The 15,465-nt window shown below is 40.4% G+C and overlaps 1 protein-coding gene across 2 annotated transcripts in view; it reads left to right on the top strand.

The window, feature by feature from the left end:
• The first annotated feature begins 8,698 nt into the window (after window positions 1–8,698).
• The window catches only part of pcxb (pyruvate carboxylase b), a 501,867-nt gene continuing 495,100 nt past the window's right edge, over window positions 8,699–15,465 (top strand). For both annotated transcript variants that reach the window (XM_034164611.1, XM_034164610.1), the window contains exon 1: window positions 8,699–9,033. In XM_034164611.1, coding sequence (XP_034020502.1) covers window positions 9,032–9,033 — 2 coding nt within the window. In that variant the 5' untranslated portion in view covers window positions 8,699–9,031. The remainder of the gene's footprint in view (window positions 9,034–15,465) is intronic.

The following is a 15,465-nucleotide window of genomic DNA, read 5'->3' as shown; positions in this document are numbered from 1 at the left end:
TTGCAGTGTTCTCAGAGTTTAACATGTCAGTGTTGATTCAAATATCTCCCAAGTATTAGTTAATGCTCGAAAAGCATAAAATTAACTGTCTGGAGTGAGAAATGAAAGTGATTAAAGCGGGCTCCTGGCTCGTTTAATCACTTATAAAATGTATTTAGAGGAAGATAAAATTGTTGTTTTTGACAGAGGCGTAGGATGGTCTTTGTTAGTAGTTACAGTGCCGTGACATTTTTAACTGAAAATTGTGAGAAACAAAGCTTCTTTATGTCAGAAAAGTACATGCAAACACTTTATGGGGCTTAATAATATTAAGAGCTTCACTCATGAAAAACCGTAACTTGTGCAACGGCTATAATAGCAAACTTATTTTTGTAAATACGATATGTGATGCCAAGGTAACTCATCATCATCATGGCTTTATAGTTAAAATGCAGGACATTTTGCATTCAGAAAGTACTTCTGAGACTGCGCTAGCAACTAGTAGACTGTAAGCATGTCCCATTTGGACTAATGTATCAACATGGTGTGACCAACGAGGGGGCCCGTTTTTATGTAGCTATGAAGAGTATGGTGGTCTTTATTTTCCAAAGTTTTGTAATTTAATACTCTGACCCCCCGAATAGGTTCCAATTGGGCAGCACAGCCTCCTTTGAGGGCGGGTGCTAAAATATGACGCAAAACAGACAAAAACAGAATTTTCTCTGAGTTTTTGAGCAAATTACAAACAAAGTGAAACTGCAAAGAAAAAGTGACAATGCGGTGGGAAAGTGGACATGTGTTCCGGTTTGTTTATGACCCGGAGCACAAACATGAGGCGGTTTTGCAGGAGAGAGAACGTAGCTACTCTGGGTAGCTGTGTAAGCTAACACTTATTGACATGACTTTCCGTTCCGTTCCGTTTCCATTCCATGGTATAACTCACAAACTCACAGCTTAAAGCAGATAACCCGTAAGTTGGAGAGGAAATGGCGTCTCACTAATTTAGAAGATCTTCACTTAGCCTGGAAAAAGAGTCTGTTGCTCTATAAAAAAGCCCTCCGTAAAGCTAGGACATCTTACTACTCATCACTAATTGAAGAAAATAAGAACAACCCCAGGTTTCTTTTCAGCACTGTAGCCAGGCTGACAAAGAGTCAGAGCTCTATTGAGCCGAGTATTCCTTTAACTTTAACTAGTAATGACTTTCTTTGCTAATAAAATTTTAACTATTAGAGAAAAAAAATTACTCATAACCATCCCAAAGGCATATCGTTCTCTTTGGCTGCTTTCAGTGATGCTGGTATTTGGTTAGACTCTTTCTCTCCGATTGTTCTGAGTTATTTTCTTTAGTTACTTCCTCCAAACCATCAACATGTCTATTAGACCCCATTCCTAACAGGCTGCTCAAGGAAGCCCTACCATTAATTAATGCTTCGATCTTAAATATGATCAATCTATCTTTATTAGTTGGCTATGTACCACAGGCTTTTAAGGTGGCAGTAATTAAACCATTACTTAAAAAGCCATCACTTGACCCAGCTATGTTAGCTAATTATAGGCCAATCTCCAACTTTCCTTTTCTCTCAAAAATTCTTGAAAGGGTAGTTGTAAAACAGCTAACTGATCATCTGCAGAGGAATGGTCTATTTGAAGAGTTTCAGTCAGGGTTTAGAATTCATCATAGTACAGAAACAGCATTAGTGAAGGTTACAAATGATCTTCTTATGGCCTCAGACAGTGGACTAATCTCTGTGCTTGTTCTGTTAGACCTCAGTGCTGCTTTTGATACTGTTGACCATAAAATTTTATTACAGAGATTAGAGCATGCTATAGGTATTAAAGGCACTGCACTGCGGTGGTTTGAATCATATTTATCTATTTATCTAATAGTGTTGTGTGGGCCGCTGAAGAGGAGGTACTGCTGGCCCACCACCACCAGAGGGCGCCCTGCCTGGAGTGCGGGCTCCAGGCACCAGAGGGCGCTGCCGCCTCACAGGAGCAGCTGGGGTGACAGCTGTCACTTATCACCGACGACAGCTGTCATCAATCACCAGATCTACAGAGGTATATCAGCAAGACGGCATCTCCACCTGATTGCCGAGATATCGCTCTACTAAGGAGGTAATATTCTCAGCTGACTGTGTTTGTTGACAGGAATATCTGTTACTTGTGTGAGTTGGACAGTATTCATTCTGTTCCTTTTTTAGACGAGAGGTGGAGGTGGTTTCCCACCTTACGTGTTGCTGGGTGCACACGCACCCACTTCTGTGTTTGCTCCTCGCCAGCAGTACCAGATCGACACGCGGAGGCAGTGGCCACCTGGGAGTTCGGGACTTGGCGGCTCCAGTATTCCCGGGGTTCGGTGGCGGAGGAAATCGTGTGGTTCCAGTTCGACTTCGGACTGATGTCTCCTATCTTCGAGCCTGCCCACATGACATCTTGTATTTGACTTCATTCACTATTGTAATCTGTTGTGGTTGTGCATTTTCACAACAGTAAAGTGTTGTATTTGGCTTTATCCATTGTCCGTTCATTTGCGCCCCCTGTTGTGGGTCCGTGCTCCTACACTTTCCCAACATAATAGATTACAATTTGTTCATGTAAATGGGGAATCTTCTTCACAGACTAAGGTTAATTATGGAGTTCCACAAGGTTCTGTGCTAGGACCAATTTTATTCACTTTATACATGCTTCCCTTAGGCAGTATTATTAGATGGCATTGCTTAAATTTTCATTGTTATGCAGATGATACCCAGCTTTATCTATCCATGAAGCCAGAGGACACACACCAATTAGCTAAACTGCAGGGTTGTCTTACAGACATAAAGACATGGATGACCTCTAATTTCCTGCTTTTAAACTCAGATAAAACTGAAGTTATTGTACTTGGCCCCACAAATCTTAGAAACATGGTGTCTAACCAAATCCTTACTCTGGATGGCATTACCCTGACCTCTAGTAATACTGTGAGAAATCTTCGAGTCATTTTTGATCAGGATATGTCATTCAAAGCGCATATTAAACAAATATGTAGGACTGCTTTTTCGCATTTACACAATATCTCTAAAATTAGAAAGGTCTTGTCTCAGAGTGATGCTGAAAAACTAATTCATGCATTTATTTCCTCTAGGCTGGACTATTGTAATTCATTATTATCAGGTTGTCCTAAAAGTTCCCTGAAAAGCCTTCAGTTAATTCAAAATGCTGCAGCTAGAGTACTGACAGGGACTAGAAGGAGAGAGCATATCTCACCCATATTGGCCTCTCTTCACTGGCTTCCTGTTAATTCTAGAATAGAATTTAAAATACTTCTTCTTACTTATAAGGTTTTGAATAATCAGGTCCCATCTTATCTTAGGAACCTCATAGTACCATATCACCCCAATAGAGCGCTTCGCTCTCAGACTGCAGGCTTACTTGTAGTTCCTAGGGTTTGTAAGAGTAGAATGGGAGGCAGAGCCTTCAGCTTTCAGGCTCCTCTCCTCTGGAACCAGCTCCCAATTCAGATCAGGGAGACAGACACCCTCTCTACTTTTAAGATTAGGCTAAAACCTTCCTTTTTGCTCAAGCTTATAGTTAGGGCTGGATCAGGTGACCCTGAACCATCCCTTAGTTATGCTGCTATAGACTTAGACTGCTGGGGGGTTCCCATGATGCACTGAGTGTTTCTTTCTCTTTTTGCTCTGTATGCACCACTCTGCATTTAATCATTAGTGATTGATCTCTGCTCCCCTCCACAGCATGTCTTTTTCCTGGTTCTCTCCCTCAGCCCCAACCAGTCCCAGCAGAAGACTGCCCCTCCCTGAGCCTGGTTCTGCTGGAGGTTTTTTCCTGTTAAAAGGAGTTTTTCCTTCCCACTGTCGCCAAGTGCTTGCTCACAGGGGGTCGTTTTGACCGTTGGGGTTTTTCCATAATTATTGTATGGCTTTGCCTTACAATATAAAGCGCCTTGGGGCAACTGTTTGTTGTAATTTGGCGCTATATAAATAAAATTGATTTGATTTGATTTGATGACCTCTCCCAATTGCCTTGTCTTCCCTTCTCTACTGGGAACCGAAAAAAAACTTTTCGCGACTGCTTCGGTGATTGTGGGCGAAAACAAAACAGTACACCATTTTCCCGCGTGAAGTTATGCTGTGTATATATTGCACAATGGGAGCGGCTGTCCCCATAAGTGGTCAAATCCCGCGATATCACACAAGGTTCAAACGAAACTGCGCTTCCCTGTTGATGAGCTCATTCTAACCTTATGCAAACACATTAGTTCAATATTGCAGGTAAATATACACAGATGAACAGAAGCTTATGAATGCTACATTCCGTTTTTGCTAACAAATGCCCCTAAATCCACAAAGCCACCAGGTCCTGAAGCCACCTCCACAGCTTTACTTTGAGCCACTCTACCAGTGACAAGGCTGAGGTCAAGAACTTTACCCAGCTTTTGGTCCCATAAAAATCCTTGATCAACATGTGTGCACTGCAGTGCACACACTCCAGCTAGTGGTTAGGACACTTGGCACAGTTGTAAGGACTCTCTGCTACTAAAGGAAGGTGGGACAAATCACGATGTCCTGTCACAGGAAAGGCAGGCTGAGAATGAGAGCGATACAAAGACAACACAGTCAGGAAAAAACGGGAGAGCCTGGAAAGGAGTTCAGGGAGTGCAAGGTCATAAGGAAACATAGGTGAAAACAAAAACTGTAGGAGGTTTGAAGTACGAAAAAAGAAAATCTCACTGCAAATAAGATTCTGTTTGGATTTTTCCTCAAAGGTAACACAATGGTGGTGCTTCAATAGACACGGGACCCTTCAAGTCTGTCAATAACCCCACGACAACGCTGATAATTGCGTTTTAAGGCTCCATTTTTGGTGACTCTGACAGTTTTAGTTTTTTATCACCCTTTCGCTACTGGCTGTGCACAGCAAGGAGATCATATTAACAAAGTCACCCCCAACTTGTAGTAATTGTTGCTATGCTCAGTATTTGGTTTGCGTTGCTATGCTTACATGATTTTGCAAACATATTTTCCACTGTGAAATGGAGCCTCTGGGCTTTTAAGGAATATTAGCATCTATCCTGACTGTGTAGCTAGCTAGCTAGCCATTGCGATAGATAAATGGTCCATCTAGTTTGCTAACTAAATAACTAACTCACCAAATTAAAAGGGCAGGTAATTGTCAGTGTTCCATGATGCATATTACAAAATGGCCAACGCACGTCCAAAATGTCCTTGTAACTATCTGATCCTAACCTGCTTTTCAAAATGGCCGACACACATCCAAAATGTCCTTGTATTTGGCACAACTATCTGATCTTTTTATAGCTGTCTATTTGATAAAACCGTGTGATTTTTTTACACCTATCTAACTGATAAAACCAAAGTATTCGCATCTATTTGGACGGCATGATGGAACACTCTGGTTTGTTGCCTGGCACACAGACATACACCATAAGATTTTTACATACCGCCTTGAACACAACGTGAGCATGACACCCGCCTATAATGACCTACTTCACTTCACTTTGCAGCCAATCACAGTGCAGTGGCCTCGACTCAGGAATAAAAGTTAGTGCAGGAGAAAAATCTAGGCTCTTTGTTCCAGATGTTGCATGTGATCTGTTCGAAGACCCCAGTGCTGCTAGATGACTCTCTGTTTCAGTGTAGGCACCTTTCAATACAACATCTCAGCTTTGAAATTTCCTGTCTGATTCTTTTTGAGATCACTCACCACATAAAAGAACCTAACATAATGAAGACAACCTATTTAAAATTGGTGGATTTTGATACACCAGATCAGTCCAAAAAATAAACTTTATTTTGCCTGTGTGTGGGATATGGTTGCTGGGTGATGGATTAGGAGCAGGTGTGGTATTTCAAAGGAGCGACAGAATATTTCTGCCCAGACTAAACAGTCTTAAACAGTCACTTTCTGAATGTTGCCCAGTGATTATGCTCTAAATGGCAAATAACAAATCCACACAACCCTGTGGTTATGTTCTAAAATGTAAATAGGGTGACAAATTCCATCACCCACCATAAAACAATAATGCTCAATGAGCAAACTCTTGCTGGTGCCACCGGTGGTTTGGTTGATTAAATGAGTATACGAACATCTGGTGCAGATTTGTTGACTCATGTCACAAATCAGGCCGAGTCTGAATACGCACTCGAAATGTCATTGACACAGACAGATAAGAGAACAAACAAGAGTTGAGAAACAATCATGTATGCCGCGTTCCGCTCGTAGGTAGCTGACATCTGTTCTTACGTCATGTACAATAAAGTGTGAGCGATCAACAGAGATTTGCTTTTGAAATCATGTCATTTTCAAAGCTGAGAGTTAAAAGTGTTCCCTAATTATTAATTGCTTTCTGGTTTACCTGTCTGATCACAATCATTATTTTTCTTTTATTTCGCATAGATTTCTCTTTAAAGATAAGGTAACGTCATAAGAGAGGCAGCTGACCTTCAGATGCACTTGTAAAAGCTTGAAAATGAGCCTTTTAAAGAGCCTGTCATCAAATCCTTTCATTTTTCACTTCACTTCTCCTTTTATTTTGTGCACCACAGCATTTACTTCTCAGGCTCACCTTCCCTCCTCCTCATCTCCTTTCATTTTTTAAATCTCACTTTCAAGTCTCACTGGAAGACGAGATTCCCTAACAGTGTGTGTTTCTATTTCTTATGTGTATTCTGCTGTCTGCAGTTCAAATGTAATAAGGTTTTAGTACTTTCAAACTGTATTGATCCTATAAAGAGAATACATGCAAAAAAAAAATATATATATATATATATATATAAATTATTAGATTAAGCTATTGTATATGTCAACATTATGTTCATTATAAGTTAACATTATGTTAGCTATTTTGCCATATCACACTATGAGTCTGTAAAGTATGTCAATGTGAATGTTTGCGGATTATAGTTTTTGTGAGTAATCTTACAGTCATATTTACCATAGTCTAAACACTTCATTGCCATTATGTGTTGTTTTAATTTGGTGACGTACAAGTAGATAGCATTTCACGTTTTTGACTTATTATTTACACAAGCCATAGGCTAACTTAATCACACTGTTACCAGCACAGAGAATATTCACTGTTTTGTCATTGCCCATAAAGCAACGTGGTAATGTTCAGTATGGTTTTGCTTGAATATTCAAAGAAAAAATTCAGAGTAAAGAGAATGGCGCCAACCCAGAGAACTTCCAATGGTTTTGCACGCGTGAAGGTTGCGTAGTGATGCATGGACCATTTCAGAAAACTCGGCTTCTAAGTATTTTGCAAGAGCTAATACTGCGGTCAGAACCCTTGTAAGCTCGGAAATACCCAATATAAAGAATCTCTACTTTCGGAAAAAGTGCATTCATGATATTGCCTCTGAGACAAATACGGATCAACTACTTAGCACAGTATCACAGTTGCGCTAGGCTATCTTTTGGGCTAAATTAAATTGTCAGACTTTTTTGTGCGGTGCTGCTAACTTAACTAATTACACATAGAATGTTTATATATATTTATATATATTGCAGTAATGTCTTGTTTAATTTTGTTTTCAAAATTATTAACGTCTAACCAGCCCCTAATGCGGCTGCTTGGCTGTGATATGACCTGTCTGTGATCTTGGGTTCCTCAATTTACTCATGAGTTTCCAAGCTAAAATTCCAGCCCAACAAAGCCTTCAAGGCATTTTTTCCCCCAAGCTAGCCGTCAAAATATCTGTCGTTCTGAGGGTTTTGAACGCAGCATTAATTATGAGTACAAAGTATTGCAGGAGGCCAAAAGTATGTTCCAACTTTGTTTTTCTTGAAGAATATTTCTTTTTTTTTTTTTTTCCTTTTTTCCTGTATCACAACTAGAATAGGGAAGTGTGGGACTCACACGAGCGCCGCTAGCTTACCTTATGGCAAGCTGAAAGTGGACGCTCTTGTTTTGGACGAACTTCTATACAGTTTTTGTATATTCTGTGTTAGTACATGCCCGATGAATTCCTGCGCAAAAAGTAGTTCCCAGATAATTGTGATATTTGGCATAAGAACTTGTGTATCTTGTGTGTTTTTACGCCAAAATGATCATAAGTCAATACTCACACTCGTCCAGCAGCATCTTCTCATGTCTGCAAATTCTGTGCCTTTTTGCAAACAACCAGAAACTGGGTCAGGCAAAAGTAGTCCGGCGAGCTCAATCTGTGGCTGCGAGATATCCCACAATGCCAAAATAGCAGAGATGACGCTCCAATGAGAGCGGCACATTGACCAGGGTGTTGCTTGTGCTAATGCCACTATGACTAAGACCTGGATAAGCGTCAGAAAATGAATGAATGTGGTATTTATGTTGTATAATTAGCTTGGAGTTAGCTTGGTGCGATGTCAAAGCGCTGATATCACACCTAGCGTTAGCATGAGCTAAGTGCTTCAATTGTGAGCAATGGGATTTATAATGTGCATTAAAAAAGACATACTTGCAATCTTAGAGAGTTAAGGTATAAATGTTTGTATTCTTCTCTTTTTTAAGGTGGTTGTCACTGAATGTTTTCGTACATGAGTGCCATCTAGAACTTTCCCTGTGGTCTCGAGCTCTTTAAATTGTGCTGCATATGGCGCGTGCTGCCATTCCCTTTTCTATGATTGGTTGAGAGGGTAGTGTGGGTGTGCCTGAGTGCATCACGTCAAACAGTGGCGATGAGAGAGCACGCGCTCGCGCGATAGATTAGAGGCAGGCACGCGCAGGAGCAGACGGAGCTGTCAGCTGCTAGCTGAGTTAGCCGCTAGCTTCAGTTATAGTCGCAGTTTTTGAGTGTGTGAGCGTCTGTGCGCGAGTGTGTGTGAGCTGCTGCACGTTTCTACCGTTCCCGAAGTCCCCCCGCAGTGTGTCGCGTGCTGTTTGTTTACGCATATAAGTCCCGCCTCCAGAAACAGTGGTGTTTTCTGTGTGGAACCAGCAGCGCGTGCCTGTCACGGAAGTTTAGCCAGCAGAGAGAAACAAACCGTGGGAGAAGTCAACACTAGGCGAAGGCCTGAAGTCACGTCATTTACAGCCCGCAACACTATGTGAGTACCGTGCGCGTGTGTGTGAATGAGACGCACGCGCTGTGTGTGTGTGTGTGTGTGAGACATACAATCCCTCTGTCCTTGTTGCAGCAGCCACAAGGAGGCAGCTGAGCCAAACTCTTGAGAAGCTCCTTCAGACACCAACACTCCTCTGTTTCCTGAGTTTGCACTTATTGACATACTGGCATAACCAAAGTTCGAGGGTTTCTGTGTTGTTTTGTGCATGAAGTTGAAACTGGAGCGTTATTATAGTGTGTACACTGCAAAGTGCACTTTTGGATAGAGAGGATTTGTTCTGCACCGTATGCGAAGGTGAACAAACTCTGATTGTCCACCGAAGCCTACTTTTTGCTCCCCAAACTGACTGCCATTTCTAGAATAGAGGGTTTTCATGTGACGTATCGGTCACGTCATTTTGTGTCTCGTGGCCATTCTGGATTACAGCACGGTGGCTGCTGTGATACACTATGTGCATTTGGCGAACAATTGCAGAAGCTTCAACGTCGGTGTGGAGAAGCCTCACGGCACCGTGGCACTGAGAGAGATCTGCCACTACCAGAACTCCACTGCTACCAGAATTTTATTTTATTTTATTCTGCAATAAAATTATATAGGAATACATAAAAATACTGCAGAGGATAACACAAGAACGCTTCCAGTATGGATGCTTATTTACACTGTGGTCCTCGAGCACCGAGCTGCTGATCCAAGCTGCCCTTCTAGCGCCTGGTGAGAGAAATCGCTCAGGACTTCAAGACGACCTCTGCTTTCAGAGCTCTGCTGTGATGCTCTGCAGGAGGCCGGCGAGGCTGACCTGGTCGGCAACTTCCTAGTTCACAATATCAGAGTGTGACACTGTCGGCCAGTTCGTTACATCACCACTAAATTCACTATCTGGTATAAGATACGGATCCACTGAACAAACTGCTACACATCGATCACGATAAATAGCTTTATCTCGAGGATTTACAGCCTTGTAATAACTGTACATTCGCTTCATTTTTATATCACGCGCCAGCCTCCTTGTAATCCACAATCCAGGCACCTGTCCTGCAGCAAATCGGTCACGTGATTGAAAACCCTCTATAGTGTTGCAAGCTTCTGCATTTAGAACAGATGAGTCTTAACAGATCTTGCACATGAAGGTGTACATTCTGTGAAATGCATAAAAAGTCTGGAAGTTCGAACAATACTTATGGATAACTATCTATCTATCTACTTTATGCATTTTTGGATGTGTTGCACTTCAGCAGAATTGTAGCATGGTCAGTGGGCAGTATTTTTAATTTTTCAACTTGCATGTTGCTCAGAAACGTATAGGTGGTAAAACAAGCCATCTGTGTGAGATCAGAATTATTTCCTTTGCTATTATTTGCAGAAAGGCAAATGCACCATAGTCCCTGTAAATTTTAGCTGGCACGCCTCATGATTGGGCAGTGCCTTGATTACGTCACACAGTATGACTGTTTACATGCGAGCTAGCACTCATGCTAATGCTGCAACAGTGTGATAAACTGGCCAAACGGGTCAAGTTTAGAGAAGAAAACAAGGCAAACTGCAGGAGCTATGACATGCAGTTCTTGTTGAGTGTAAAATGAAAACTGCCCAAGAGAAAAGCATACCTCTTAAACTATTGAAGCATGATTCCCTGCCAGTTGCTTTACTAAAAGCTTTAATTTAATGGCTCTTTGGAGACTACTGATATCTACTGGTCAACTAATTACAATAATATTATTATTACCTCCGCCAATGAAGTTGGGCAGGAATTATGGTTTCATGCCTGTTTATTTGTTTGTTGTCTGTTTGTGAACAGCATGTAACCCACAATTTTTCATATATAGTATCTAACGTTTACAGTGGATTCATGTCCTGATAGGTTCATAAGTCAAAGGTTAAGTCAGGAAAAATCTTGGAAATTCCTTTAACATTGAATGTATTTTCACCCAGAGTGCCATGCTCGTAGAGCGCGAAACCTCCGCCAGCACTAGTTCGAATTCTAGAAAATTTTACCCTTGGAAAACATTTTCAAGGTCAGAGTCCTGTTAGAAGTGGCTTTTCATAAGATAAAATAGATGTGATCAAATGGCAGGAGTATGTATTTAGTTAATGCATTGCAATCAACATTTTTTTTTTTGGTGGGGTTGCTTTTACTTTTTTGGTTTCTGAATTCTTTTTCAGATAATTTTCACAGAACATTGGTTATCTCACTATGTACAATTTGTCATTGATTTTTGACCAACAGGCAGAAAACTGAATCTCCATCCAGTTTTGATGGTTGTTGGTAAATCCGTAACAGAAAAATGAGCGAGTGAGACACTTTTGGGTGACATAATGCACAATGTACATCAAATGGCTTTTCAATATTAAATTCAAATGTGCTCAAAATACACAATCTGGATCAGATCCAGGTCAGACTTTGTCATAGTGAGTGCCAGTCTGCACCTCACTTTCAAATATGAGAGTGATTGGGGCAGTTATTAAGATATAATGCAAAATATACATTAAATGGGCTGTTCAATGTTGAATTTAAATGGCCACAAAATCTCTGATCTGGGTCAAACTTTGTCAGTCGATAAAGGATACCATCCCACATGACGCTGTCAAATATGAAAAAGATTTGATCTTTTTTTTTTGAAAGTTATGAATTTTTAAAATTCATTCAATATTAAAGAATAGGGATTTTTCCAACATTTTTCCTGATTTGACCTTTGACCTATTACCTGGAAAATGGAATCAGTTCTTGCCTATCAAACTGCCTATCAGAAAGTTTCATCATGCTATATGAAAAATTTTGTGCTCCAGGCTGTTCACAAACAAACAGGAGCAAAAAAATAACCTCCAACTTTGTTGGCGGAGGTAAAAAAATTCATAACTTTGTCAGTAAAGGTCGAATTTCTTTATATTCGAAAGGGTTATGTAGAATGGATCCTTTACCGACTGACAAAGTTTGATTCAGATCGGATCCAGATTACTGATTTTGTGCCCATTTAAATTTAACATTGGAAAACCCAATTTAATGTATATTTTTCATTATATTTTAAGCAAACGTGCCCCAATCATTCTTCATATTTGAAAGTGAGGTGCAGACTGGGGCTCACTATCACCTGACAGTTTGTTCCAGATTGTAGATTTTTGCGAATGTTTAAATGTAATTGCTGAAAAGCCCATTTGGTGTAGTTTTTGCATTATACGTGCTCATATCTCAATCAAAGTGCCTCGATCACTCTCATTGTGACAATGAGTTTGCAAACTGGGCACTCCTCAGTGAATAGACTGTTTGATACTCATCTGATCCATATTTTGGGATTCTCAGATATTTGATTTAACATTGAAAAGACCTTTGGATCTATATTTTGCATATATTTGAGCTTATGAAAAGCTACTTCTAACAGAACTTTTTCGAAGGTAAAAATTTGTTGAATTTGAAACTTGTGTTGGTGGACGTTTGAGCTGTATGAGCGCGGTGCGTCTAGATACTTTTTTTTTTTTTTAGTAGGACTGTTCTTGTGACCTACATTTTAAGAAAATCTGATATTTTTCACTTTACATCCTGTCTGATCCTGGAAAAGGCTTTTAATCATTTTAAAAAAAAAATTGAAATTTACCATCTATCTTGGTGTTCTGTAGCGGTCAGTCCACCCGTGTTGTGTTTTTCACTTTGAATAGGCGCTTTATAACTGATTAATGGAATGGGTGGAAGTGGCATCTATTTTTTTTTTATTTTTTTATTACGTATTTGTAATGGATATGTGTGGGTATTTTCAAATGAAAGTTTCTGCTCACACCCTAATTGAGAGGATAACTCCATTACAGACTAAGTTTAATCAAATTTCTGTGGTGATACAGGTTGCATGGTACTTTTATATGAGAGGACTCTGGGTTCGGCCTTATCTGCAGGAAGGCTGCACGGTCTTGTTGACACAGCTGGTTAAAAAAAAAAAACCCAACACAATGTTAATGTGAAACGCAAGAAACGGCTTCATTATTTTGTTCCACCAATCCATTCAGTGCAGGATAAGATGTGCTTTGTTTATTAATAAACACGTTTCTACATCTGCGGCTTACTTTATTTGTATTTTGAGATGCAATGGAAAGAGTTTTTTTTCCTTCTCAAACCATAGTCTGCAGCCAAATGCTTGTTCTTAAAATTTTTTTTTTAAGCACAAGGGCAGGGTCTAATATATTTGTAATGTCTTAGAAATAATATCTGACCAGGACAACCATACAGCATTTGTTGTGTTCTGCTTTGATTGAGTTCCATTTTTTATTAAATGTAGGGATTTCTTTTTTGGTGAGAATATCTTATAGGTATTGTCCCTTTTTGATTTCCCACAAAACTGATGAAATTTGTGTGCAAAACATAGTAATTATGAGTCTTCGATAAAATTACAGCTAATGTTTTGCTGGTAAAGTATTTATTTTGGGGGATTCCATTGAGTTGGTTCCGTGAGGATCTTGCAGACAACATAAAGGAAGAAATACACGTGCACATGGAGCGCAATTTATTCAAACTGGGAACTCTGAATTTCCGAAGTACAACTTTGAATGAATAAAGTCATCCCCCCTGGACTCATTTAATAACTGACGTTAATATTGACACCTGTTGAGCTGATATCCATCAAAACGTCAGTGTGACATAGATTTTATCCTGAATTTTTGCAGTGCGACATGTTGTCACCTATGTTTACTGGCTGTGTCTGTCACGTTTGTTCTGCTTCAATGTAATGTTAACCCGGCACAGACTTTTCAAAATTTTCAAAATTAGCCTGGCAACTCCATGGGGCAGTACCTTTGGACACAGACAATTGGACAGACATACAACCAGTCAGAACAATTATTTCCATCTGATTGTATAATGTTTCTGGCTGTGTAATTCCTGCACTTTATCAATGCTGCTGTTTTGCAAGCATCAACAAAATACTGCTCTCTTGTAGCACAGTGTGGGAGAGTAAGCTCCAACAGCATAACGCAAGTGCTCATGTGAGTAATGGCATGCATGCTCAATGTGGAGTAGCCGGTTGGTTACAGAGGTTAGTCTTGCTCATTGTTTTCAATAATGTTGCAAGCAAGGGTTCGAGGTGTGTCTGTATCACCCTGTCAGTATGTCCATGAGACAGAAATGTTCATGTAAGCTCAACTCCTCGGACATCAGTTGGTGGGTTTCCAGAAAACTTCATACAAGCAATGAGTATGAAGATGTGCATGAAGGAAAATAGCTCTTGTGACATCCTCAAGTGAAGACGGGACATTTGTTCTCTTGCTTTTAAATGCATCATATTTATCAATTACAAGTATAAATGGGGCTCTTTAATGCAGACCAGTCGAATTTAATTTCATCACAACTATGAAAATCTGTTGATAATAATCATACGAGGTCTGTCCATAAAGTATAGGTCCTTTTTATTTTTTTCAAAAACTATATGGATTTCATTCATATGTTTTTACGTCAGACATGCTTGAACCCTCGTGCGCCTGCGTGAGTTTTCCACGCCTGTCCGGTGACGTCATTCGCCTGTGAGCACTCCTTGTGGGAGGAGTCGTCCAGCCTCTCGTCGGAATTCCTTTGTCTGAGAAGTTGCTGATGAGACTGGCGCTTTGTTTGATCAAAATTTTTTTCTAACCTGTGAGACACATCGAAGTGGACACGGTTCGAAAAATTAAGCTGGTTTTCGGTGAAAATTTTAACGGCTGATGAGAGATTTGAGGTGATACTGTCGCTTTAAGGACTTCCCACGGAGCGAGACGTCGTGGCAGCGCTCCCAGGCGCCGTCGTCAGCCTGTTTCAAGCTGAAAACCTCCACATTTCAGGCTCTATTGATCCAGGACGTCGTGAGAGAACAGAGAAGTTTCAGAAGAAGTCGGTTTCAGCATTTTATCCGGATATTCCACTGTTAAAGGAGATTTTTTTAATGAAAGGACATGCGGACGGGTCGCGCGTCGGGACGCAGGCCGGCGCAGTGCGGCGGCACAGGAAAAACACCTCCGTGTTGATAACCATTTGTAAAATCCAGGTGGCTTTTGATGGCTTTCAGTGGCGTGAGTATATGAGAAATTGTTTAACAGCTGGACATGTTCCAACTTGTCCTTAAGGCTTCCAACGGAGGTGTTTTTCCTGTGGCGGAGCGTCACGGTGGCTGCGAGCCGACGCTGCAATCCGCCCGCACGTCTTTCATTAAAAAAATCTCCTTTAACAGTGGAATATCCGGATAAAATGCTGAAACCGACTTCTTCTGAAACTTCTCTGTTCTCTCACGACGTCCTGGATCTCAAGCATGTCTGACATAAAAATATATGAATGAAATCCATATAGTTTTTGAAAAAAATAAAAAGGACCTATACTTTATGGACAGCCCTCGTATAAAAAGAACCGTATAGAATTTTTGGTCATACAAAGTGACCTTTTTATTAAATGTTTGAGTGAGAGTAAATGTG

The sequence above is a fragment of the Thalassophryne amazonica genome, chromosome 23 (genome assembly GCF_902500255.1).
Source record: "Thalassophryne amazonica chromosome 23, fThaAma1.1, whole genome shotgun sequence".
NCBI lineage: Eukaryota > Metazoa > Chordata > Actinopteri > Batrachoidiformes > Batrachoididae > Thalassophryne > Thalassophryne amazonica.
The sequence above is the reverse complement of the archived record's forward strand: the minus strand, read 5'-3'. Positions and strand labels throughout refer to the sequence as shown.